Source organism: Panthera pardus, unplaced genomic scaffold (genome assembly GCF_024362965.1).
Source record: "Panthera pardus isolate Hobbes unplaced genomic scaffold, ASM2436296v1 HiC_scaffold_20, whole genome shotgun sequence".
NCBI classification, from domain to species: Eukaryota; Metazoa; Chordata; class Mammalia; order Carnivora; family Felidae; genus Panthera; species Panthera pardus.
The window spans coordinates 61,678,849-61,706,647 of record NW_026526766.1 but is presented as its reverse complement, the minus strand read 5'-3'; the positions used below and the strand labels follow the sequence as shown (position 1 = coordinate 61,706,647).

Sequence of the window (27,799 nt, the reverse complement as noted above, 5' to 3'; positions counted from 1 at the left end):
CAACCAACAACACAGAGACTTAAGAGATCTGCAGAAACATTCATGTAAATATGTGCATCATTTCCTTAAGTGTGCATTTGCATCCTTTCTCTCAGCTCCTCCTGGGATATGGATTTTAATCCTTATTTTGCAGATGAGAAAACTCCGGCTCAGAGGGAATTCAGAGAGGTTAAGAGACTTTCCCAAGGTACACGACCAACGGTGGTCCAGTTAAGACTTAAACATGGCCCTGTGTGTTCCGCTCCTACACTTCCTGGCTGTTAATGTGTCTGATGTTCCCAACTGGTAGCTGTGGGATAGTTTTAAAAAGCATTTTGCTTTGCTCTAATTGGAGGTCTCCGGGTGTGTATTCATTTGGTCCCATGTTTTGTCAGCAGCACAGTGACTGGCACATAATGGACCCCCAATAAAGTGTTGTTGCATATTGTGCAATGAAAGAATAGTCATGGGACTGCCTAGGTTTGCCACAACGCCCTAACCTGACTGGAGGAAGAACCGCCAATAAGCACCAGGTACCGACTGAGAATGTAGACACGAGGAAATGAGACATTTCTCTCCATTGGGTCTCTTTTGTTCCCCTTTCTGCATTCCCAGGAGGCATACGAAATAACAAAAGACACCATCAGTCGGAGGGCCCAGCTGCTTTAATCCTAGATTTGTCCAGGTCCCTAATTTGTAAGATAATGTAGCTCTGCAGCTTACTTTAGTTACCTGGGGTAAAAGACTTCACTTTTCTGAGCCTCAGTTTTCTCCTCTGTAAAATGGGGATAATAGCCTCCTCGAGATTCTGTTGTAAGGATTATATGTGATAATATTCGTGAAGGGCCCAGGACAAGGAAGATGATTGATGATGACAGTGACGATACTGATAACGATTATGATACTTGGAACTAACACTGTCCCTCCACTTCCTTATTTATAAAATGGGGAAAGGGGAAAGTTAGAAAAAACTGGAAGATTTCCAATTCTCAGCCCTGACTTTCTAGGATCCATCAGGTCCAGTTTGGGGTCCTGGCTCCTCCGCTCTCAATAATCCCACGCAGGGCTTGGGTTCTCTGAAGCCCTGGATGTTTCTGTGATGTGGTGGGACTCCACAGGAGCAAAGTCCAGGAGAAGGAAGTAGTCCTTCTTCCCACAGATAGTCAAGGATGTCAGCATGATCCTGGTGTCATGACACTTCCCAACACTTTCTTTCAGCACATACACTACTAACTGGAGGAGAGTAGAAAAAGGGATTTTATTTTATTTTTTTGCTTTCTCTTCTTATATGAATCTAATTCCATATGACCTCCAAGGACAGGAGGAAAACGCCCTTTAGGAAGCCGACAGCTCTACATGTGAAACTCCTGAGTGATAACTGGAGTAGAGAAAAGAATGTTGGACCAGGCAGCAGGTCATGGGGTCCTCCCCTAGGCTCTAGTATTGACTTGCTGTGCTGCCCTCGACAAGTCGCTTAACTTCTCTGGAGAAGGAAGGGACTGGGCTACCTGATTTTGAAGATTCCATCTGGCTCTTTGCATTCAGCTGTCTTTCTCTTATTGATTTCTAGTTTAATTCCATTGTGGTTTGACAACAGACATTGTCTATTTTCTATTCTTTGAAATTTGTTGAGGTGTATTTTCTGGCACAGACTATCATCTATCCTGGCAAATGTTCCAAATGTTGGTTCTTGCATTCGATGATTCTAAGTGTTGCTAATCATACCAGGTATGATGTTACTGCCTGGAATTTGACACTGATTCAGCATTATTTTTTTTAAAATAGTATGTTAAACAATTGTATGTTTGGTTAAAAAGACCAAAGGTTGTAAACTTTTCCCTAGGAATGGCACCTAGCAGCTCCCTCCTGTGCTGACTTCTCTGAAACCATGGCTCACAACTCAATAATCACTCTGCTTTCAATATTTGCTCAGAATCCTCTGGAGTGTTTAGCTTCCACCCAGCATCCTCTGCAGGGCTCTGTCCCTGCTGGGCTCACATTTCATGCATCCTGCACACAGGGAGATGTAGACCCTGTGTACCCTGCGTGGGTAGTTGTCTGTGATGGAGTCCAGCAAGGAGAAAAGCCAGCAGGCCTGGCGTGCCAGACTCCAGCCAGACCCTCTGGGCTTCACCTGCAGTGATTCTGGTCCACATTCCAGAATTCTGGGGCCAAACTGGATTCAGCCTGAGCCACCAGTAACTTGGGGGTGACTGGTGGGTCAGCATCCAATGCTAGAGGAAAAGACAAACCCAGTGTTGCCTCTACTGAACATAAGATTTAAAGAAACAGAACAAAACATTTTAGATACTTTCTCACCTGGCCTAGCAGTTTTTATCAAACCTCACCAAGGCATACTGGCCCTGGAGTTGGGTGAACCAGATCCCCATTCTCTGCTTCTGTTCTCCTCTACATTACTCTGTCTCTGGACTAGGCAGGTTTGGGGTTCACCAGAGAAAATCTGGAAACATTTGTTTATTGATCATTCCAATTGAATTTTGGTGAAACAGAGAATGACTTTAAAAAATGAATCTTTTTTTTCCTGTTTATGCTTTTTATTCCAGCCTGTATGCATAATTTTATGCATCAAAAAAATCTGTCTTTACTTCTAATCAAAGACACAGTATTACATTTACTAGCCATTTAGAAGAGGATACAGCTAATGTCTGATGGAAGTTTCTCCAAATTACCTAGAATGAGAATCTAAAGCTGAAAACAACCACAGAGGTTAGTTTCCATATGGCAATAATATGGCTGTGTAGATCAGACTTCAGAAACAATGCTGGCCTAAAATAAATTATTCGAATGGGAATCCAGTGAGACCCTTGGTGAATGCCAGCCCTACATTAGCAATGTGACATTTTCATAGCAGAATGGAATCTGATATTATTTACTCTCTCACTGCCAGTCCAGGCTAAATATGTAAAATGTCCTAAGAACGTCTTATCTCCCTGTAGAAGATTATTTTTCCCTGAGTCTTTATATTTCTTTATACATTTTAGATGTGATCACTACATATGAGCCAAACTACGTACACATATTCTTAGGTTCTTACACTATAAAAAGTGACACTTTAAAAACTGGCAATAAATATGTTTTCCCCCAAATTTCTTCTTTTCTGATCTAACCGCCTCCCCTGCTAAAAAAAAAAAATAATAAACAAAAAAGCCTCCTCTCCTCCCACTAATGGCATCACCACAGTTATACATTTGCTTACTTTCTCTATCCTTCATGTCAGCTGCATGAGGGTGGGACTCTTTTGCTCAAAAATGTGTCTGCTGCTCTAGAACAGTGCCTGACACCCAGTAGCCATTCAATAAATATTTTTTAAACGACTTAGTTACTTTCCGGAAAATTTTTATGTCTATTGCCCATCCCTTCTCAGTCTCAAAAAAGGCTGGGAAATAGATTTGAGGTAAAACTGGATTGTTCTTATTAAACTATATTGGTGATTCTCAACCCCTAGTGTGTCAACAGGTCATCTGAGGCACTTGTTAAAAAACAGATTTCTGTCTGCCTCCTCCTCTGCTCCCCGTTCTGATTCCATAGGTCTGGGTGTGGCCCAGGAATCTGAATTTTTAAGCAAACACCCTAGGTCCTTTGGCACACCACACTTTGGGAAATGCTGAGCCCTACCCACAGTGGAATTACAGCAAGTGTAATGGTCAGAGGGTCAGGGAAGAAGGCTGGAAGGGATCGTGGCAGTGCATTTAGTCCAATCTCCTCACCATTCAGTTGAGGAAACGAAAGCCCACCGTAGCGCAGGAGCTGGCCTGAAATCATCTAGGGAATTGGTGGCAATTTGAGAGGGTTTTCTGAGTAGCTTCATGAAAACAGTTTTTTCGCAGAGTTTTTATACTGTTTACTTTGTAGTCTAACACGCGTTCGCCCCGTTGTTTCTTGTTAACATATTTAAATGCCATTTGCTGGTGCCTGGTTTTATCCCAGCAGCATCTCTTGTATTTGGAATCTCTTACTACACTGAGTGATACCAATTACCAAGCAACATCCTAGTTTCCTGAAAAATACTTGAAATGACCAACTAATGAGGACCTTAAGTATATTTCCTCATCAGTAATTATGCAGGCTCTGAAGCCAAGCCCAGTATCTATATATACTTGTATTGCTAAATGAAAAGCAACTGTGGGACAGAGAATAGCTACATTTCTAGAAGAAACAAATCAAACATGACATGTTTTGACTGCCCTGATATACAATGATCTGAGCTCACTTTTGAAGGAGAGAAGTTTGGCCCAAAGGAGAAGTGAAGGTCTTAGAGCCAGGAACACTTTCACAGAGCGAGGAGCTCTCTCTCTCCCTGGCCTCTAAAACATGCATTCCCTCTGTGACCTGGAACGAAACCCCTCAACCTCCCTTTCCCACAAATGAGAAAAACCTGCTCACTTACTACCTTAAAGGCACACATGCCTGAACAAGAAGGTTAGAACACACCTGCGGGCAAACATTTTCTCCTTTCTCTATTTACCTGATTCACAGGGGAAACTGGCATAGTCATGTCAATAAGTTGTCTTGGTCAAGTCAACTGTCTGATGCAAGTCTGACAGGGCAAATTCTTATTTAAATGTAGTAAGTTATGGATACACACGAAACTGTTAACATTGGTTAACCGCTGAGGAGTGGGATTAGTCAGGAATAAATGAAGAAGAGACTTTCATTTTTCACTTTATCCTCTTCTAAAAGGGTTACCTTAAAAAACCAATGAGCATATATTACTATTATTGTAATTTCTAAAAGCTTAATAAGGGTTCTATTTAAAAAAGAACTAGTGAGGAGTGAGGAGTGCCTGGATGGCTCAGTCGGTTAAGTGTCCGACTTGACTCTTGGTTTCAGCTCAGGTCATGATCTCACAGTTTTCATCCCAATCCTGCTTGGTTGGGATTCTGTGCCTCTCTCTCACTGCCTGCTCCTCCCCCACTGACGCTGTCTCTGTCTCTCCCAAAATAAATAAATTAAAAAAAATAAATAAATTAAAAAAACCCTAGTAAATTGTCACTAAATAGAAATGGCAGTATGGTGAAACAGAAACTTAATACTTGCAGTGATGAGATTTGGATCTAGCCCTGGCTCTGCCACTGACCTTAGGCAAGGCACTTAACTCCTTTAAGCCTCTATTTACTCCTCTGAAAATATGGGGGTTGGATTAGATGATCTCAAGGTCACCTCCAGTTTTGTAAATTTGTGTTGAATATATATACATATTAATATACATATACACACATGCGTATATAAGCATAAAGAAAAGGTATTAAGAAACTGAATTTCAATGAATGGCATTCCTAAAAAAATTACTGAAACCATAAATTATAACACATAAAGCTGTGGCATAAGTGAAATTGTGTAAGAACATATGAGATAGCACCTAGCTCAAAGTAGGCACTCAATAAATTCATTTTACTTCATTCATTTTATGTTAATGCTTTTTAGAGATCAAAGCGAGTTCAATCTTGTTAAATAACAAGTTACCTAACACATATTATTAATATATATGTATATATAAATATAAATTCATATAAATGAAAAAAACGTTTGCATTTGGGACAACAAAGTAAACCCCAGAATCACCAAATTTTAGAATTGGAAGGAATTGAACTTCCAAAATAACTTCTCTGCTTGTGAGAAATCCTGTTATGTGTTCTCCTTAGTTACTTCTTGGGTTGTTACTTCTTAGTTACTTCCACAGGAGCTCTTGTGGCTCGGAGAGCTCATCCTTATCTTCAGAATGAGCTGGAAGGGGCCCCCTTCTTCTCCCTCTAGATTTGCCCTTGGGAGCACCAGTCTTCTTTCCACAGGGTAAAAGGGTGACCTAGTCCTGCCAAACTTTTTCCCTTCTCATCCAGTTATCTTCATTTTCTCCAACCAGCCCTTGCAAGTTTCCAGAAAAGGTGTGTCCACATCCCTCTTAAACTCCAGTTTGGGACTGGACTTAATCCTTGAAGTGTGGTCTCACAGGACAGTCTATGGGACCACCACCAACTTGGTTCTGGTCCTATACTTTTACCACTGCAGCCCAAGGTAACCTAGCATCCCTTCCTTCCACCACACATGTACTTTGTTGTTCATAGTGAGTGTGTATGGAATAAAGCCCCAAGATCTTCTTAACACGAACTACCAATGGGCCAAGGCTCTCCCATGCTTTAAAATTCTAAATACCGAGCTTCATATTTATTTTTGTTAACTTTTTCATGATGGCTTCAGCCCATCCTGTTCCAACCTGTCGAAATCACTCTGAATGTTGATACTGACATCCATCATATTAGCGATCCCTCCCAGCTTTCTGTCATCTGCAAATGTGATCAGCATGCCTTCTATGCCTTCATCCAAGTTTTTGATGAAAACTCACTGTATTTTTAAAAAGTCTTTTAATTTAATTGATTTTGGTCCAAGTTTTGATAATTTTGTAAAGCTATCTCAAAGCAGGAGAATCCAAGTTATGAGGTTCAATCTGATTCCAAAACAATGCAATTAAAATAAATATGCTTTACAGAATTGAGCAAGGCTCCCAAGGTAGTATCAATGTGACCCAGACTCAGGCATGGTCAATCTGCTATTTTGGACAAAGCTAACAATTAAATTGGATAAATGTTTGTTGATGAGGATGATGACTCTAGTCTAACACACTGAATAGTGCAGAGGCAAGCAAACACACTGGATTGATTTTTCTGTGTGGAGACAGTTCCCAGCTGGGGCAATTCAAAGTGCTGGAGAGGGTTTGCCACTGAATGACTAATTAGGCCATGTAGACCAATAAATGGATAATTTTGGGCCAAAAAATCACTTTTGGGGCCTAAAATCTCTGCACTGATCATCATTAGTGATTTCCAATACCCTGGAACAACGTCAGACTGTGTGCGACAGCCTCAGTGTTGGCAGTGTGGAACAGCTTCATTAATTCAGACTAATTGCACAAGGGGAGGCCAAAGTTGCTTCAGGGAGGAGACATCTTTATTCCCAAATGCCTTTCTAGCACCCACTCTCATTGAAACCAGAGACACAGGGAAGGAAGCATGGTATGTAGGGGCTCAGATTTTGGGGTCCAACACACTTGGCTTCTAATTGTCTCTCTGATGCATGGCTAGGTGACCTTGGGTAAGTCACTCCTTTCACCTCTCCAGTTTTAATCTCCTCATCTGTGAAACAGATAAGATAACATCTACCTTAATGGTATTGCTGGATGGTGCCTGACATTTGTTGTGTTCACACTTATGAATACATTCAAACAAATGGTAAAGTAGGAAAGGTTGGTCAAGGAGATAATGTACAGCGTACTGTGCTAAAGCTTTGACAAGTACCATCCTATTGAATCTTCTTCACAAACGACCCCAGGAAGTAGATATCATTGTTATTATTCTATCACACAGATGAGGAAACTGAGGCATTAAAGGGTTTAGTCAGTTGCTCAAGGTCACCCATCTACTAAATGATGGTTGTTTGGATTTTCTCCTAGGCCTGCATGTTTCCAAAGCCTAAGCCCTTAACCATTGCATTATTCTGTTATACTATTATTTGAGACTTGACTTTAGTTAAGAGATGCTACTTGTAATCAGAATAAGAGTCCTCAACCTTTGGTGCTAAGGATCTACCATGATTCTCATGTGAAGTCTTGTGATCAGGTGTGGAGAGGAGGCTTCACCGCCTATAATGAGGCTGAGGAGGAGGGAAGGAGGATCACAGCGGGTTTACCAATCACCCCTTCATTTCTGTCAACACTGCAACCCAAAAGGAGGGCACGAAGCAGATACACACACATCTTTGCCAGCTCTTCTGTCAAAAACCTGAAATACTGATGAGACCTGGGGAGGGCAATCTGGAAGCAGCTGCTAAGCCAGATCAACCAACTGGAGATCCCTGGACTTGCCTCTCTCTCATCTGTGTGCAAACTGTGTTTATAAGTTTTCTTGTATCAGAGAGGGGGTAACCATCCTCACCGTTCATGGTTTTTTAAATGATGAAATGAGACAACACACCACAATGTCTAGCATGTAGAAATAGCTCAATAACTGTGTTTTTTCCCCCTTTCTTTCCAACTCTGGTGAGACCCCATCTTATTAGAAGTTTCTCTTCTAAGTCTTTTTCAAAACTGCCTTTCAGTAAAGTTTATACATTTGCTCAGAAAATCCCTTCTCATGGTCCGCCTCTGTGTTATCCAAATTTCCAGGAATTTTCACAGTTCAAGCTGATGATATTTTACTATATCTCATATGAAATAAAAATATTGATATGCCTTGGTTGACTTCAATAACAATATTGGTGCTTATTTTACGTTTTTCAAAACCATCATTCGTGTGTGACTGATGTTCAAAACATCCCGCTGGGGTTAAATATTGTAATCATCTCCACTGTGGGGATGAGAAAGCCAAGAGCAGGAGCCAGGTGACACAGGCAGGAAGCAGCAGAGGCAGCATTCCATCCCAGTGTCCCTGACACCTCCCAATGTCAAAGCCAGAGCTTGCTCCTCTCCATCAGTGGTCTAGTCCCTCTATTCAGAGGGCAGGTCAATCAATGCCCATGCAGTTGGGTAAACTGCTTAAGGATAACTTGAGGCCCACCCAGATGGTGTGATCACAATATGAAAAAAATTGGTAGTCATTTCCTCTAAACTGTGAAAGAAATCTACACACTGTAATTCACCTGTGCAGATTTTCGTTGGCACAACCACCAGGAATCCTACAACAATGGTATGACAGGTGCAGCACCGTCAGGGTCATTTGTTAAGGCGTTTAGAGATCCAATAAGGCAAAAATGATTTGGTGCAATGGACGCACCGGAATTGCTAAATGAAGTGAGAAATATAGGAGAGGTATGAAAACTGTTTAGTACAGTGCCAGGCACAAAGTCATTCAATCTACTCTCGTTAGTAGTATCATGAATAGAGACTCTGATCATTCATTCGAAAAGCAGGACATCACAAAACTTACTCTGGAGTAATCGAGATCTCTGGGTGTTGAGTCTGTTAAAGCTCGGACAAGGGCATTCATCATACAGATCGGAGGAGAAGGTGGAGAGGGCTGAGAAGGTTCCTGCTGTAATGGGCTCTTTGGTTTGGAAGGCAGCCGACCTCTCCTCCCTTTCAGACTATCTGTACGGACAACTGATACCGAGAGAAAGAAAGAAAAAATGTCTTCAGAGATATCCACGAAGAGCCATAAATCACAAAAAGGAATCAAAACACATTACAGTGGAGCAATCATTAATGGGACCAACCATTTAAAGGTGGCAGTAAGTTTGGAATGATATGCGCACAATGATTTAATGAGAGTTGAAACAAGCAGGATAAAAGCCACCCATACTTACATTTGGTAATGAATTAGCCCTGAAAGTCTCCTTCTTAAATAGAACAGAGATGTATGTACACAAGTTCTCTATTGATTTTGAGAAATTAGAATAAGTAGTCCTCAGCTATTTTTAAATGCTAATATACACCATAAAAATAAAATGTGGGAAAGAAGGGGAAACTAGGAAAATTCACCCATCCCAAGGTCAATATTAACATTTTTTCAGTGATATCTAAGAATATGTGTAAACAAGCTGAACAAAAAGCATTATGTCCATACCTTCTTTAACCATTCCAACACTGAGACACTTCTGAAATCGACAGTACTGACATCGGTTTCGACGTCTCTTGTCTACAGGGCAGTTTTTATTTGCCAGGCAAACATATTTTGCATTTTTCTGAACTGTTCTCTGAGAAAACACAATACAGAGATAGTCAACTAATAGTTTCTGGAAAGAGGTAGGACCTGACAAGATGTATTTTAATTACAATGTGAAAAGCGACAGTGCAATTCGTATAATTAGATAAATTTAATTTCCTAACACGCTAGCCTGCAGGAAAAACAATTTTATTAGTGTTAGCTGCTGACAATGAAAATCATCTCGGATTGTTCTGAAGCAAGTCTCAGGAGACACCCAAGTCTGAATGATAAAATCATATCTGAAATTACCAGGTCAACATATCATACCTTGGAGGATTAGATTATCTCCACTTTTAATATCCCTTTGGGAACAATTTTCTACTTGTTCCACTCCCCTGATTATTGCTGACCTTATTAAAATAAAATCAAAATTATCTGGGATGTACTTTGTTGGCTATCACTATTGTAAGCCAAATATCACAGTAACTGGCTTTGTTCCCCAATAGAGATGAAATCTTAAAAAGCAAAATGAGGACTTGACTAGTTATAACATATAGGAAATGTTTTAATGCAAAAACAAAAAAATCACTCAATCGGCCTATATCATTTATTTAACCTTTAAAATATTAAGATAATACATATTAAAAGAATATTCTCTTAAGAGAATATGTATAGTAAACTGGTCATTTCTGATTTTTCAAAGCAAAATCTTAAAATTGGTTACTAAAAACCACTACCACATAGAAGGAAAAAAACCCAGAAAAGAGTAAAAGAAAGAAATATGAGAGCCATAAATTTTCAAGGAAAATTTCCATTAATAGGTCATTTCAAAAATGACTATTGACATAGACATCAAAATAGCCATATTGTAAATGACACATCATAAAACTTGGACTTGGATATAAGATGATGTTGTATTCTTCAGAATCACATATATTTTTAAATGACACATGGAGAAATAATTAAAGCGTATTTTATGCTCCAGATTTTCAAAATAATGATTTATTTTTTAAAAGTTAAAGACACTTGTGCAAACGGATGTGTATTTACCACTTGGGGGAAATCATTCAGAAATCACCTGAATCTATACAACTCTAGATAGAGCAGAAAGTTGAATTTTATTTGGTAAGCCTGGGCTGCATTTAAAAAAAAAAAAAAGAAAAAAAGAAAGAAATCGAGATAATTTGGGATTGGTGATCTATTTTGGGTCCCAAATTCTAGATTTACTTTCAATCTTTTACTTTTAGCCATCCTCAACCCCCACGTATTAGTTTTCATCCTATCGCCCTTTAATTTCATTTCAGGAAATGGTTTCTAAATTGCTTATATAAAACTTAAAAAATCTACCAAAGCCAGATCCATTTAGTTTAAAATGCAAAATTCCAAAACACAAACGTATTTCTGAATTTCCAGCATTTAAATTCTCAACAGTCTTTAAGGGTAGGAAACTTATGTTTTCTGAATGAAGCTCTCTTTTATTGGACGTGCAGTAATTTCTAAAACTCTATTTCTTGCCATCATCCTCAAGGCTCTCTGCCAGTTTGAGTGCTGGTGGCATTTTGCTTCAGGTATACATTTTCCCAATAACCTGAAAGCTTCCCCACATTTGTGTGTGCCTGCACAGTTTAAGGACAAGGAGAGATCGTTACGGTTCAATCACTGAATGCCCATCATTAACTGCACTTCGTGTCACATTTTTAAAGAATTCAATTTAATGGTAGAAAGCCACTGGGTCAAACCGGCTCCTGTTCCTTTAATTAACAGATCTGTGGGGTGGTTCTCCCTGATCCTACCCCCACCCTTTCAAGTATAGATTTGTTTTCAAGGCATTGCTGCAGAAAAGGGACGCTGTTGGGGAACACTTAATTGACATTTCTAGACTAGGAATGTATTACCATTCCTGTATTTTGGTTAACTCTCAATTATTCAGAGGTGATTATATTTGTGGGTTAATCGTACTTCTCTTAATTGTTTTTTCCTTTCTTTTACCCTTTCTGGCTGCCTGTTTCCTTGCCCACCAGCATTTCCACTGAAATACTGTGAAAATGAAATCTGCTAAAGGAAAGTGGTTAACTTGAAAGTAACCCTGGTAAAGCTTGGGTAGTTAAGAAAAAAAAAAAAAAAAGAAGAAGAAGAAGAAGAAGACAAACCTGAGGGTTCTACATTTAACATACCTCCTGTATGGCACTTTGCATACTGCAAAGTCTTTCCACAAGCATTTTCTCATATATCTGCAGAATTTAATTAAGCACACGAATCCTAACTCCAGATCAAAAATAATTATTGCTTGCTGGTAGGTATACCAATCCACAAACACGTGCATTTTTACAAATACTCTGCAGTTTTCATTTGATAATGAACTAGTGTTCTACGGCCATTTAAAGATTATAAAGTGCATTCATAAATGTCTTATCTAATTTAGTATGCATAGCCCTTCTCTGAATTTTATTCACCTGACTGGAAAACTGAAGCCTAGAAAGGCATATCATGCTCAACGTCATAGACTGGTGGGTGACAAGATCAAGGACTCCTATTTGGATGTTCTGACTCCAATTTTTGCACACTCCCAGATATATCCTATTGGCCCCCCCATACCAATTACCCAATCAGCATCTAGCTTCCCCTCTCCCTCCACCCTGCCCAGCACTGGAGGCTAGGGAGTGGTTCCTGTGGGAAAACATTTGTGGGTTTGCAAATGCCTGAGATAATGGCCAGGGGAGTAGGGAGGGTGGCACAGCATTAAGTGTCTGAAGAAGTCTGGGAGTCAAGAGCAAAAGTAGAGCAGCAAGAGAACAAGGCCTCTTCTTCAGTTAGAAAGAGCACTGGCCTCAAGAGTTGAAAGAAACCGGCTGAAACTGCCAAACATGCCACTAAGTCACCATTTCTAGCCTGCACAAGACTTCTCCTAGGCCTCAGCCTCCTCCCAGGTAAACTATGGGGGAGGCTGAAGCCCCTTGAACTGTAAAATTCCCCTTTGGGGCTGAGCTAATGAACAGCATCTACACCTGGCACTGCATGTGGCACAGAGTTGGAGGGGACTGGTGAGACCCAGCTTCTGTCTTCCACAGAGGGAGCTGCCCCAGAGGGCATCAGCCACTTGCTCCTGTCTATTCTGTTGCTGCAGATCTTGGAGGAGGGTGCATACTTTGGGATCATGCAAACGTGACTTGGCATCCTGCCTCCCTCTCGCTCTGAACGTGTGTCTTGGGGTAGCTGAGTAACATCTCCCAGCCTCCATTTCCTCATCTGTGAAACAAGGATAATTAATAACCACCTTCAAGACACTGTTAATAAAAATAGCTACTGGGTGGCCAGAATTCAATCTCAATATGCTGAAGGTTCCCTCTGGAAAAATGTTCATGGAGGTAAAGCCATGTCAGGAGGTTCACAGCCCCCTGGAGTCCATCCGGCTCGGCCTCCTGTAATGGACCTCAAGTTAAAACCCCCTGAGAGAGCGCATGTGAAGGTGCCAGGAAGGGCTACAGGAACGCACCCCTTGGCTGCTCACTTGAGCGGGTGGCACAGGAGGCTGGCTGCAGGGGGGAGGGGGCGCCAGGAGGAGGCGTGCGCTCACCTTGAAGAAGCCCTTGCAGCCCTCGCAGGTGCGCACCCCGTAGTGCTGGCAGGCGGCGTTGTCCCCGCACACGGCGCACGTGCCCTCGCCCGACGACGAGCTCCTGTTGGGCGGCGACGGCAGGCTGGGGCTCTCGCCCAGCAGGCTGGACGCGGTGGGGGAGGCCGTGAGGCCGAGCGGCGGGAAGGCCAGCGCGGCCGCCCTCTTGGCCAGCGGCAGCCCGTACGGGTGGCCCTCGAGCGCGGCGGCCTGGCTGCTGGCGGCGGCGGCGGCGGCGGCTCCCAGTGGCAGGCTGAGCGCGGCGGCGGCCGTCGGGTCGTAGCCCAGGTGGTGGCCGCCGGCCGGGCTGGGCGCGGGCGGGTGCGGCGGCGAGGGCTTGAAGTGGAAGAGCGGGAAGCGCGCGCCGGCCACCGTGGGCACCGCCTTCATCGGCGGGTCGAGCAGCGGGCCGGGAGCGATGCAACCCTGCGCTGAGGGCAGCGCGTCGTCCCACAGCGCCCCCGCCTGCGGAGGGAAGCCCGGCGTGGTGGGTGTGGACGGCGGGGACGGCTTGAAGTACATGGAGGTGCTGGGCAGCACCTCGTCCTCCGGGCCGGAGGGGGGCGGAATGGAAGGTTGCTGCTGCTGCTGCTGCTGGTGGTGGTGGTGGTGATGGTGGTGATGGTGGTGATGGTGGTAGTCGTGCGCGCGGCCCTCCTCCATCTTGATCAAGGGCCGTGGCCCAGACGGCTGCATTTGGTACAGGCAGGAGGGCTTGAGTTCGTAGTTGCTCGAGTAGCCCTCCATGAAGGTACTGAAGCTGGGCAGGGACGTAGTGGCCGTGGCCGTGATCTCAGTGCTGCCAAGGTCCATGGTCAGCTTGGTGTAGTCTGGGTTCATAATCTCCGTGGTGTATTCCGAGCCGTAGGTCTGCACTGCATAACTGGAACCTGGAGGCGAAGGGCTATACTGGGCTTGAACGCAGGGCATATCTGCAGGACAAAGGGACAGGGAAAAGGGTCTTTCAGAAGCAAGTCAGCACTCTCTTCTAGCTGACAGGTAGCACTGGATTCATTGCTCTCTAATCTGGGAAGTGGGATAGGAAGTGACATCTTTTCCTCCTTCTGGTAGCATAGATTTAAAGCTCCATGCTTACTTTCTTTCCTGGGAAGAAAGCAGAATCCCTGACAGACTGTCAAAGGGGCACAGGATGCCAAGACCAGGACTCCTGGGGATCTCTGTGCCCACCTTCCTTCCCTTGCCCTTGTCCACCACCAGATCTGGAAAATTTGATTTCTTCCTTCATAAGCCCAGGGGTGTTTTTACAAAGTGGTTTTAAGTCCTATAAACTAATTGGGGGTGGTCTCAGCCACAAGCTGGGAGGACAAAAAGAAAGCCAGTGAATGCTCTGTTGGTTTATTTTTGGGGAAAGAGGCCAGGAGTCCCCCAAGTCACACGCATTGATTTATACATTTATGAGTTGGTTAAAAAAAAGTGGGGGGGGGTGTCCTATGTGGGACTTACTGGCCAAGGGAGACTGACATTCTAACATTTTATGAGTGCCAACTAAGCCTACCCACACACGTTGTGGTCGCTTTCTCCCACCCCCTCCCCATTTCTCCAAACACAGCCAGCAGCCTACACAAACTGGACCCCTGTTGATGACTTCAGCCAGCTAGGTGGAGAGGTGGGAACACAGGCCCAGGAAATGGACTCGGGGGAGTGTGTGCCATCTGCAAAGAAAAAGATCAGCAGCTGCAACAAAACACCCACCAAACGTGCTCTCTGCCATGTACAGTATATATATATATTTTTTTTTCCAATTCTGACTAATAAAATATATCAGTAGCTGTTTTAAGACAACAGTTTATAGCTACTGTAATAGGTGAGTTAGTCCACAAATTTTTTATGGCAGAAGAATTAGTACCCTTAGAAAAGAAAGCAGCCGCTTAGTAGGTTTAGTTTCTATGTTGAGCCCCCAAAGAGATGGGTATCCAGGGGGCTTATTATTGTTCAGAGAGGTTGGGCTGGATGAGAAGGCCCTGAGAATTATTGGACCTAGTGGATGTTTATCTAGTTATTTCCCTTTCTTTATGGCTAACTAGAAATGATACAATGGGCAGCTTCTGGTGGTTGGTTTTTCTGAACTGGAGGAAAACCAAGTGCTTAGCCTCTACCTGGAGTCTATGGTATAGAAGTTGTGACTAATAATAAAAAAAAAAAAGTCAATACTTCACACTTCCTTTGACATCTTTCTCTTACCCACATTTCCAAATCTGATTGAGTCATGTGTGTATGGGATGAAATCTTGACTTGGAAAAAGGTGATGAGGGCCTGTTGGAAGAAGCAGTGATAAGGAGAGTCCAGTTCAAGCCTTCATTTTTCAAGAAGGGCCTTCAAAACACTCTCTAGTTTGATGTTAAAAGATTACTTTTCCTACTGTCTTGTTGTTGGGGTGAAATGAAAGACTAATGATTTAAAAGAAAGGCCACTGCCTGATGTTCCATCTATTCTCCTTCAGCACCTCTAGATTTCTCCATTAGTCTTCTGTCATCCTTCCTTGCCAGTCCCTACCCATTGCTCTTCCTCATGTCTTCCTGAGGTCTCCAGCCAGAAGATGAGTCTGCTTGGGACTAAGTTCTATTTATCTGCATATCTTTGGTGACCACAGCCCAGGGACCTGGCATCTCTTTAACAAATGCAAAAAAAGAGGTGTAAGGAGCCAAAACCTGCAATCCTTTCTTTTGCCCAATTCGAATTTACTCCTTGGTTTCCTGCTTAAATGCTTTTTCCCTTTTCCTCTGAGCTTCAATAATCCAAACTTCTGCACCAAATGATTTGGGTTTTATACAAACATGAGCTCTGTATTGCTCAAAGTGATCCTGTAACTTTTACGTGCATTATAAACTGAATATAAAAGGAGAGCAAAAATGAAGACATTAAAATGTATAAAAAGATCCTAATCTTTTATATGCATTACATTTTTCTTAGGAAAAATATTTTTGAGAAATGCAAGGCTTAATTTAATCTGGCTGCTCCACTAGGTAGCAACAGGGTGTGGTATCCAGAGGAGCTTCGTGCGAAGAGGCCACCTGTGCTGTGAAATGCGTGGCCAGCAGTCACTGTCCTGGCGCTGGGCAAGTCGGAACAGCCTGCCTGCTGGACGTGTGGCTCCCCCCATCCCCCACCTCTCCAAACCTGGGAGGGATAAAGGGTCGTGCTTTCAGACCTACCTGGAGGATATCTTGCGCGCTGAATGGTGGGGCTGTGGGTCTCTCCAGCAGAGGCTGAGAGGGTAGGAGGCGGGGAAGTCCGGCGAGGCGAAGCGGTCACAGTGCTGCCTGGCTCCGCGGAGGGTCCAGTCTCAGGGCCGGGGCTTGCCGGACTGCGCTCTTCCGCAGTGGGCTCTGCGGGAACCGGGAGAGAGGACAGAGCTCAAAGTGAGACTAATCTGGGTCGTCGCAGTCTGGGCTGGACGTATTGGGAGGGGGCGGGTTGGTAGGGGGTCTCTATGAATACTATGTTAATTATAAAGAATGGTAAAGGGCTAGAAAGCAGTGCTTAAGATGAACGGAGTCCCTGGGCACTAAGTGTCACATCACCTCGGGGGTAGCCACAGAAAGCTTGTCAGCACACACTGCACTTTCTGGCGTTTTGTGGCACCTAAACCTAGGCTAAAAAAAGTGTATTCTGTCATTGCCCAGAAATTGATCTCTCTGTCCCTACAACCGGTTCTGAGCTCGTTAAGTCAAGGAAACCAAAGAAAGAGCACCTGAGGAAGAGTTTCGCCCGAATTCAAGGGGTCAGTGAGTGTGCACGAGCGGAAAATAGCCATTTTCCAACTCCTGTCCTCCCCCCCCTCCCCACCCCTCAAATACAAAATTTACACGTTGCATAGGAAATGCACAAGGTCCGGAACGAATGCGTGAATGCCCCGAGGAATTAAGAAAGTCTGCGCTTTTCATTCTAAATGCTAATGGAGCTTCGCTTCTATTAGCCGCGAGTTTCGGGGGCCAGGGGTCAAGCAAACAAAAGGGCACAGTGGAAATAGGCCCGCGCTGGAAACAAGGGGACAAGGCGGCTGGAGTTCCAGGCTGGTGGGGTGGGCGGAGGGAGGCCCCCTGCACCCAGCAGGCGGTATCCCTGAGGGTGGGCGACTTCGTGGCTCGGGGCCATCCGGCGGCCCAGAGGGGGCACATTCCGGAGGGCGCCAAGCGCGGCTCCCGGGCAAGCGTCTCTGCGCTCAGCCTCATCGAAACTTTGTAGCTGGAAGCGCAGCTCCGCGGGCCTCAGGGGAGGGATCCCCTGCCCCAAATTCTGGCCTACAGCGCCCCCTTTGCCTGGACCCGTTCATTTCTAGAGGGTTGGGAACACAGAACTGAAAAAAACCAAAACACAACCCAAAAAAACCTCGGGGGTGCGCGGGCCGAGAGGGGAGTGTAAGTTTCGTCCCCCGCCGCCCCTGCCAGGGGCTTGCCTGAAGGGAGAGAGTGGGTATCAGAACCCCCAGGTACGGGAAGCCCTGGAAAGCCAGGAAACGGGGGATTCCCTTGCCACCCCCAGCCCCAGCCCCTGCCGTGCCCCAGCTGATCGTACGGAAATCTTGCGCTCGCTCTAGCGCAAGCACGGGCGGATCTTCCCACGGCTGTAGCAGGAGCTTCCCGTCCGCCCCGAATTTTTAATGCGAATCTCCAGCAACCTTCCACCACCTCCTGCAGTAGGTGCCCTCATTCCTGCCCTCCCCTGGGTCCTTTCGAGCAGAGTCTTTCTCCGAGGATCGGCTTCTGACTAGGCTCGGCGAGGGTTGCGTCTCATCAAGGAATGGGCTCCCCTCGAGCTCCGGGCGTTCGCGGGAAAAAGCCACACCACGTTTCCTACAGCCGAGCCAAGAGCCCCATGGCTCCCCCCCCCCCCCCCCGCCCACTCCCATGGCCGGTTACCTAGGCAAAGCCTCCGCGCCTGGAAACACGTTCCGTCGCTCCCGCTCGCGGCCGCCGAGGCCGGGAGCACTGAGCCTCGGGGTTGTAAATTAGGTAGAAATAACTACCTCTGTCAAAGCTCCTTTCTTTCTCGTGGGCAGCCGAAAGGAACACCCCCGTGTTCCCCTCCCCGTGGTGAAGTGTGTGGAGAAAACCGTGAAACGCACCATTGTGACCGGGGCTCCTCCGCGGAGTTTCCAACCCTGGGGAGCGGGGGCGGAGGTTGGGCGGGGGCAGTAGGAGTGGAGGAGAGACCGACAGAAAGGGAAAGACAGAGATTCTCAGAAAGACCGAGGGAGAGGAGACAAACCGCGGGGGAGAATTTCTGCGAGCGCGCGTCCGTAGGGAAGGGAGTGGGTGGGTGCGGGGGGAGGGAGCCGGTGTGGAGATTGCCTAGCCAAAGGAGTCTTTGATATTCACGTTAGGAGCGCCGAATACAGGTAAGATAACTCGAATGAACTCTAACTTCATTCATTGTCCCTAAGTAGCCGCGTTGGGCAGCTTTTTTCTTTCCCCAACTCAGTTCTGTAAAATACTTCTCTGTCGTGGGAATAGAAGATTCAGGACAGATTTGTCCTTTACCTTTGTCCTGGCACCCTAAGGCTCTGGGATAACAGCCCGAGATTTCTGATTACTAAACTCCTTGCAGCTCTTCCCTCTGAAGAATCCAGAGGCGTAAATAAAAGGCAATCTCCAGGAACGTTCTTTAGAAGCAAGGGACAAATGCTTTCTCTCTTACTACTGACCCAAGCTTCCAACGGGTTCGAGAGGTGCCTTTGGAAGCCAGTCTCCGCAGGCTGCGCTCTCATAACCGCTCTCCTCTCACCACTGAGAACTTTCATTTATTTCTATTAAGAGCAAAACACTCAGAGCAACTTCTCCAAAAGTCAGTTAAGAGTAAAACATTCCCACACCAAGCCAAGGCCCGAAGGAAAGGAACACCATCCCCACGCGTGTCCGGGCTCGGGAGTCGGCAATTACACCCGATTACCTCTGAAGGGAAAAGTGTATACGGGCAAGTAGGCTACGCCAGGCAGACGTGCCTAGGAGAGCCCCAGGCTCATTTCAATACAATAAGCCACATTCCTACAATTACGCCCTGTTTCCAGAGATCACCGGAGCGCCTTTGCAAACTCCAACCACTGCTGCCCAGGCCCCTTCCCTGTCAAGCTTCCTCCCAGCCAACCAGCTGGGAGTCACCATTAGATATATTAACTTGGACCCACTGAAGCCCCTATTTTCAATCCTAGTTAAAAGGCAGGAAAATTACTGCCGTTCATCACCGGAGCTGCAACTCCCTGCCGCTGCCGCTGCCGCCGCCGCCGCCGCCGCCGCCGAGAGCATCATTACCATGACAACTAGAGCCGAAATACCCTGAATTACATCGCTGGAGCTGCTACTGCACAAATCCCGGTCCTCCTCTTTGTTAGAGGCTTTTCGCCTCTTCGGGTGGGGGCAGGAATCCCACGAGCCTCAGAGATCCCCGCGGGCCCGCTACAGGGGAAAAGTTTCAGATCAGAACCCACCGGGCCACTCGGCGAGCAAAGCCAGAGCGAGGAGGCGAGGGGGAAAAACCCCACACTCAAAGTTGTCAATTTCGGGAGCGACGCTTCCCAGCGCGCCAACTTTTTAACAAGTCCCCCAATTAACTGGGCGAATCTCATACGTACTCGAGTGCTGTAGCGGTTCCGTCTTTAGAGCGAGTTTCTAGAGAGCTGCCCCGAAATCTGCACTGGGGGGGAGTCACAGCTGCTGTCCCGGAAGGGCTGCGGTGTACAAGCCCAGCGGCTCCCAGAGGTGGTGCGCGTCTGGCAGGGGATGCTGCGATCCCGACTCATGGGAGAGTGCCGGCGAGGGGTTCCGCGGGCGTCCGGGCTCCGGCCGCGACCAGGGGGGAGGATGCCGCCGCAGTTCCCACCTCCAAGGCCACCGCCGGCGCTGTCAGCGTTGCAAAGTGAGTCCGGGAGGGGCGTCCGGCTGCCGCGCAGCTCTGCACGGGCGAGGGCGCGGGGCGAGAGGGGTGTGAGCGCGCGGGAGAGAGTGGAGAGTGTGTGCGGAGCTTGTGTGCGCGCGTGTCTGTGTGTGCGAGTGAGGGAGCGGGTGTGAGCTCGTCTGTGTGTGGGGAGCGGAGGAGGAGCAGGAGCTGGAGGGGTGGGGGGCGGGAGGCAGGAGACTCCGCTCTCCCGGCTGCGCGTTCGCTCGCTCTCTCGGCACGTCATTTATGCCACAGGAGCCCTAGCGGCCTCTCCATAGAGTGCCTGGAATGCGAGACGTCAATGTGACGCCATGGGACGCTACGTCACCCTCCTCCTCCCTCCCCTGGCCCAGCCGGTTCCGCGTGTGCGAGGGAGGGTGTGTGTGTGTGTGTGTGTGTGTGTGTGTGTGTGTGTATGTGTGCATGTGCGCGCGCGCGCGTTCCCCGGCCATTCTCAGGGCTGCACAATGGAAACTGCGCGGCACGGCCAGCCCCGGCAGGGGGGCCTTTTGGACCCGCGCCGCCAATCCCTTCGCAGCGACGCTGCTCTCCTGGGCGCGAGTCTGCGAGAGGGTGCAGCGGCCCGCCCGCGGGTCAGGCGGGACCGCCCAGCTGTCAGGCTCGGGTGGAGTAGAGTTGGAGGAGTGCTGCTGGCGCGACTCCGAGGCTGCCCCGAGGCATGGAGCCAGGGAGAGGGGGGTAAGGGAGAGGACAGCTCTTCCGAAAGGGAAGGCTCCGCCAGCTAGCTTCTCCGAGTGACCTGGCAGCCGGTGCAGGAGTCAGGCACCGGCCCGAAGACTCCCTGAGGTGCAGCTGCGTTTTCCTCAAGCAACAGTTCCAAAGCTGTTTAAGTCTCTCTGGCCCTCAGCGTGTAGACTAATCCCTCTCCTCCTATAATTTGCTGAGTGCGTGTTTCGCACTGGGATGCAGATGGCTCCGGGAAGATAAGGTTTTATTTCTTTATACTAAGGTGTGGATTTCCTAACTGGACCCACTATAACCCAACTGAGTGCACATCCATCATCCACGTGCGCGCTGCAGAAGAAACTACTTAATGTGTGTAAAAGAAACACACGTGTTGAACAGCTGAGCGGGTCTGTTGCAAATCATTCCCCCCCCCCCCCCCCCCCGCAGAAGTGGAAATCTCAGCTCGCACTTTCACTTTTTGCTGGTTGCCCCTCTCACAATCTCCCAAATTAAACATTTCGAAATCAATCAACAAGATTTATTAGTGAGTCCCTCGCCATGGGATTTGCTCTGGTCTTCTGGGACACATTTGTCATGAAACAGTGTGCTGAAAGCCTCAGCGACTGTGTGAGGGAGAGCAATTTCTTCCTGGAAATGTTGAATTTAAGTGTGTATTTCTTGCTGAAAACAAAAACAAAAATTTATCAGAGTTAAAGTCTCCTAGTTTCAACGTGCAGCTGAGTGAAAGCAACCTCTCTAGAAATTAATTTTTGAGGTGGAGAAAATATTTGAGTGAAACAATGCAGACAGGCATGGTCCCCATGTGGTCTGCTTGAATCAGATGTGGCATTCTATTTCTTTGACCTTCCCCAATCTTTGCGTGTGTGTGTGTGTGTGTGTGTGTGTGTGTGTGTGTGGCGTAGTGGGAGGGAGCTGTCGACAGCTCAAGGTTCAGAATCGAAGGTTCGAGTTAGCACCAGAAACTTGAAAACAAAACTAGTGTTATGTATATTATATATACTATTATATACATATGTATGACATTGGTTTATTTCTTCGATTCCACAGAGTGGTGTGGAGAAGACCGTGGGAGGATGCTCCGAAAGTTGACCCAGCAGAGAGGAATGGAGCCTTTGCACTGCCGCGGGTTCCAATCCAGTCTAGGAAGGAAGGAGGGCGCTGCTACATTGTATCCATTCAAAGGCTGGGGGGTGGGGGGAGCAGGACCTGGAGCAGCGCGGCGCTGACGCACAGGAGGCGCGTGATTGACGCAGGCGATGTTACTAAATTCGGCAGTTGGCCGGGCCCTGCCGCCGGCGCGCGCCGCAGATAGCGGAGTAGGTTCCCCTCGGTCACCCCCGCCCCTTCTCCATTCAGTGCCGCGCGGGGCGGGGCGGAGCGCGCGGGGCGGGGCGGGGCGGGGCGGGGCGGAGCGCGCGGGGCGGGGCGGAGTGCGCGCGGCCGCGTCGGGATCCGGCCGAACCAAATATAGTGGAGCCTGGCTATTTTTAGCCGGGCCTCGGGCGCGAGCCCGCCGCGTGAGGGGGCGCCCTGACCCTGCCAAGAGTGCGGAGGGGGCGGGGGCGGAGTCGCCATCTTGGACCCGGCTCGTCCCCGTCTAGTGACCGGCGGCGCTGGGCAAGGCTCTGCGCAGGGGGTCGGGGTGAGTGGGTGTGAGTCTTGGGAGAGAGGGGGCGCGGGCTGTGACTGGAGAAGAGGGCGAGGCGCGGGCGAGGGAGCGGGGCGCGCGGCCCGTGGGGCGTGCGTGTGTGTCGGACGGCGTAAGCCGTCTGCCAACCTGCTTGGCAGTCCTGCCACCCGGCGGCCCGGCCAGCCCCGAGTCGCGTGGGGGCGGAGCCGCCCGCGGCCACCACTTCCTGAGAGCCGGGGATACCCCTCCCGGACGTCACGGAGGAGCCGAGGCGGCGGTGGCGGCCCGGGGCTCATCCTGCACTTGCATCACGGGTGCAGCAGCAGCTGCTCTGCTCCTTTGTGGCTTTTTCCCCTGTTGAGTAACTGCTTTGTTAACTGAAAATACCATGACGGGCCAGTGTGATCACCAGCTCAAGACCTCAAAGAAAGTGAAGCTGTCAGGCAAGAAGAGGGAGACTCCCCTAGCCGGCTGTGATGGTATCTGGTGGGTGGGTGTGTAGAGAAGCACTTGACAGTTTCCACGTATTACTTCTTGCCTAATTCTTCACCCCCAAGAAGGTTTAAAAATACTTTTATTTCCATGCTGTAAAAATTTCATGTGTTCTGCACCCCACCCATTCCCCCTTTAGTTTGAAATCTCATGCAGAACTGGAGTCAATGTAGAGCAGAAACCCTAAAATTAGGTACAGTTTTTAGGAAACAGGACATCTTTTAATGAATTTATTGAATAAAGTCCATTTTCTAAGTGTTAATATATAAAAAGGTCTTTGCCCACTCAGGGTTGTTCCAAGGCTACTAAGTTTGTTCATATGAATCGGGCTCCTCCAATGACAGTTTTAAACTCGTGTCTTTGTTTACCTTTAAAAAAAAATCGATTCCTGGCTGAATATCTCCAGGTAAAGGATTTCTCTCTTTTAAGTGGATGTGTTTTTCTGGTTGTCTGTGTTGGTTAATTCTGTGCTTTCCCCAGCCCCTCTTTTGCATCCTTTCCTTCCTGAGTATCAGGTCACCAATCTTTGTTCCTTGACTGCAGTTGGGCTGAGGGCTGTTGTCTGATTGCACTGAGCCAATCAGCTGGCTTAGTACTCCTCTGGGTAGGAAGTTGGGCTGACTGTTGGAGAAGTTCCAATAGTCACTGATAAGTGGCAACGTCTTTGCACTCAAATGGAAAGTCATGGAAGGAGAGACAAGGAAGGCTGTCTTACAAATTGGGACACCATCCTCTGCTTAATCCTTGGTCTCTAAACCTATGCAATTCCTCAAACAGAATGAATCATTCTCTTTTCTTTTTCAAATTGATATCTATTGATCTATACCTTTTCATAAATCTGATTTACTAGAAATCACAATATTCTGTAAGGCATGTGTAATATGACTATTTCAGTAGTCTGAATTACCTTTTTGATGACTATTTTGTATTAAATGAAGCTTAATACTTTATAATTAAATCTCTTCTTTGGGGAAATCAAATAGAATAAGACTACCTTAATCCGTGCAATGTTGAAAACTTAACTGGTTTGGTCCTTTTTCTAGAAGAGAGACATTCATGTGTGGCCTAGTTTACACACACAAAGCAAAGAAAGCAGTTAGTTTTTGCTTTCATGAAGGGTATGGCAGTCAATCTGTAAAAAACTCTTTCTATGAAGTAACTATTACAGATTCATTGGATATTAACCTTTCATTTTGTTTTGGTTTTGTAGGTGAAGTCTGCAAGAAAAAAGGTGCTCTTGCTCTTGGAAAATAAAATATGAAATTTGGGGAAATTTATTGTGTGTGATAGAAAACAATCACTTTAACAAAGTGGGGTTTAAAAAATTGCTTTAAATGCTCTTCTGATTAAGCAATGACATATGATGTTGTTGATTTTGCTAATAAACAAAGAATGATAAGTCTTATTAATGCTAAGGTTGGATAAGGAAAAGTGAAATAAAAAATCCAAGCCAGAAGATGTTACCTGAAATGAAAATAGGAAGGGAAAGTAAAAGAATTGTGTAAGTCCAAGTTTCTAGAATCACTGTAGAAGTTATATATATAGATATATATAGATATAGATATAGATATATGTAAAGATATATATATAATAGAAGATATATATATATGTATGTATATGTAAAATTTGGTAACTGTAGCTGACATTCACTTACAAACTTTAGTGTTCTGGGCTCAGGAATATGGTACTACTGTAGTAGTTTTCTGACTGATCTACCTGTATATCATCTCTTCCATATCAATTCTATCATTGCTCAAAAGGTCTGGATATTCTCTTCAAAGGTCTCCATATCCTGGCCTCTTTATTTCCACAGAATTTCCCCATTCTAGTCAAACTGGTATTTCTACTGCTCTTCAAACATCTTTCCCCCTCCCACATTTGTTCATAGTTTTCCTTTGTATTATGTTCCCTTCTCCTTCTTTTCTGCTTATTGAGATCTTATCTTTCCTGTCAAACTAGCTCAAGAAGTGTACTCAGATTGTGTTTTAGTCTTTTATAGAGTTCTTATTTTACAGCTTTTTTTTGGTGCTTTTGTGTTCATAGCTTATTCTCCTGTCAAACTATAAGCTTCAGAAACATGCTTCACACATCTTTGAAATTTCTGTGGCACCTAAGTTTAACATAGATAGTAAATATCCATAAGATACTTCTCTCTTCTAAATTTGAGTATAGAGACCAGCCATAATATAAATAACAAACTATATGGATTGGGAGCTTCTTGGCATGCATTAATGGATGTATATGAGATCATACATTAAGCTTTCTTCACCTCAACTTCTGACAGTCCTGATTGAAGATACCTTGTTAGATAATGGCTACAAGCCCAGACAGTTGCATGTTGATACAAGGAAATTGCAGTTCGGCTTGTACCTGTTGTATCTGCATAGGAAGATTTGTTAATGATTTTTTTTTTCCTGATAGACTTGATTCTTATTTTACCCTCTTTCTCCCTTTATTTACACTTTCTCTTATGCTGCTTTTTCTTAGTGATGAACCGGATGCTGTAGGCTAGGAAATGTAATGTCATATTCTTGTGCAAAAATTTCTTAAGATTTACAAAATTGAGAACTCTGACATCTGTGTATAATGAGTTAAATATAAAAATTTCTTAATTTTCTACCTCTTCTGAAATATATTTAACTAGATGTGTATGACACTATGTATATGTAGAAGTGAGCTAGGCAAAGAGATTTTGGAATTATATTTGTAGGAAGTTTTAGAGAGAGGCTCTTGTGACTTAGAATATTAAAATTTACTTTAAAAGGAAAAAGTAATAGATGAGGGAAGACTTTCTATATTACAGATTTTAGAAAACAGTAAAAACTGAGATAGAAAGATTACTTAATAGCATAACTGCTAATAATATTTTAAAATCTCACTAAATGATATATTTTTTTAATTCATTAATAAATAACAGGCTTGGAGTGTGGTTAAAAAGAGAGTTTGTTTCCTTTTTTTTATTTAAAAAAATCTTTTAATGTTTATTTTAGAGAGAGAGAGAGACAGAGTGTGAGTAGGGGAGGGGCAGAGAGAGAGGGAGACAGAACGCAAAGCAGGCTCCAGGCTCTGAGCTGTCAGCACAGAGCCCAACGTGGGGCTTGAACTCACAGAATGTGAGATCAGACCTGAGCCGAAATTGGATGCTCAACTGACTGACCCACCCAGGTGCCCCAAGAGAGTTTATTTCCTAGTCATGTTTTTCCCCAGTTGCTGGTAAACTCTAGAAGACCACAGATTTGGGGGAGAAAAGTTACTACTCTTGTGTGATAAATCAACTTGGGATATTATTTATACCTATAAAATGAGAACTTATTTGAGCTAGAAGTGATAGATGAAGTTAATATCTTTTTCCAGATATAACCACATAACCCTTTTCCTTATCACCCAACTGTGAAATAAAAAAAATTGCCTCACATGAACTTCAGTTGCTTCAGAATGTTCTCCAGGAGTGGGATGCTGTATTTCCCAGAGAGCACTAGATTGCTTCTCAGAGGCCTGGGTCTGGCTTGGATGCCATGAAACTGCCCTACCTTGGGTAAGTTTATTAAGCTTTTTTTTTTTTGGAGCCTAAATATCATCATCTATAAAATGACAACATTGGGCTATCTGATCTGAAGGATCTTTTGGGTTCTGGAGTGGAATGCTTTTTTAGGCCAGTTAAATATTGTGAATCACGAGTCAGCTCTGGTCTAGTCTTCTGTCACTACCTGATTGCTGTAGTCCGCAGGCTCAATAACTCTTGTATCTAACATGTATGCTTATAGTAGTAATCTTACTAGTAATATATTAAACTGCTTTGGCCTGTGTGATAGTTGTAGCTATTGAGTGGGATCTTGGTAGCCTGAAGGAGTTAATGTACTGCTAGCATCACAGCTTTCTCTTATCCATAAAGTAGAAACGAGCAGAAACCTGGATAGTCCAAAAGTCATTTTATATTTAGCTATGGAATTTGTTTTTTTGTACATTCATCTGAATATGGATGAGTAGCAAATTGACTTCATACAAATTAATAAACTTTCATTGGAATGGATACTGTTGTTTGTTTCAGTTCCTTTCTGATCCTTACTGCATGCTAGGCATAAACCATTTATTTCTTCTTAGATGTAGCAGCCAAGGAATAACTGTCCTTTTTGCTTTTTTCTGGAGAATGATTGGTGATGGTGAGGTTGTAAGTCTTTATATCTCCTTGTAGAGTGTAAGTAGATAGGGTGAAATATTAAGAAGGTTGGTCAAAAGGAAAGTACCAAATAGGTTTTAGGTTGAAAAAATATTAGCACATCAAGCAGGAAGAATGCAATAAATTCTGTTTGCAAACTTGTTACATTTTCAGTTGGATACATCTTTATGGATAAATAAGAGCCAACTTTATAGGCATTGAGAAATACCTATTTTAACACATTGCAGGTTTATTTATTATCTGAGGTTTGGAGAGTCAAAACGTGGTTTGTCCATTAACTTAGGGCTGTTTTTTAAATGCCTGTTCTACATATTTAGGTATCTGGTTTCCTGCTTAGATCATGTAATTAGTAACTGATTCTGATTTTTTTACCATAATACATTTTCCAGTATTTATTCCGCATGTTTATAGTTCACTACTGGAAAAATTCCTCCCTGACATCTGTTCTGAATTAGTTCCCTTTTCCAGTTATGTTTTCCTGTTTTATCGATTGTGGTGATGAGAATAGAAAGCTTATATTTTAAAGATTTATCCTATTTAAGTTTAGTGAAATTGAAACATACTACCTCATTATTTCTAATTTCTGAGAATGATTTTCTTATTTTAAATTCACATGTTCAGTTACTATTTTTACTCTTTTAAAACAACAGAAT

General features: G+C 45.1%; 1 protein-coding gene and 1 long non-coding RNA gene across 5 annotated transcripts in view; one reads left to right on the top strand and one right to left on the bottom strand.

Moving 5' to 3' along the window:
- Window positions 1–20,476, bottom strand: part of NR4A3 (nuclear receptor subfamily 4 group A member 3) — a 40,895-nt gene extending 20,419 nt beyond the window's left edge. Inside the window, exons 1-6 of one of the 2 annotated variants that reach the window (XM_019454359.2) lie at window positions 18,126–18,223; window positions 16,419–16,592; window positions 15,448–15,519; window positions 13,207–14,177; window positions 9,552–9,681; window positions 8,916–9,088 (exon numbers count right to left, since the gene is read on the bottom strand). In XM_019454359.2, the coding sequence (XP_019309904.1) occupies window positions 8,916–9,088; window positions 9,552–9,681; window positions 13,207–14,175 (1,272 nt within the window). In that variant the 5' untranslated portion in view covers window positions 14,176–14,177; window positions 15,448–15,519; window positions 16,419–16,592; window positions 18,126–18,223. Of the gene's footprint in view, window positions 1–8,915; window positions 9,089–9,551; window positions 9,682–13,206; window positions 14,178–15,447; window positions 15,520–16,418; window positions 16,593–18,125; window positions 18,224–19,834 lie in introns of those variants that run through there. The other variant, XM_019454357.2, reaches the window with a different exon arrangement.
- A 1,813-nt stretch (window positions 20,477–22,289) lies between these two features.
- The window catches only part of LOC109270080 (uncharacterized), a 529,587-nt gene continuing 524,077 nt past the window's right edge, over window positions 22,290–27,799 (top strand). For 2 of the 3 annotated variants that reach the window (XR_008424279.1, XR_002081411.2), the window contains exon 1: window positions 22,290–22,489. This is a non-coding gene — a long non-coding RNA (uncharacterized LOC109270080). The remainder of the gene's footprint in view (window positions 22,490–27,799) is intronic. The other variant, XR_008424280.1, reaches the window with a different exon arrangement.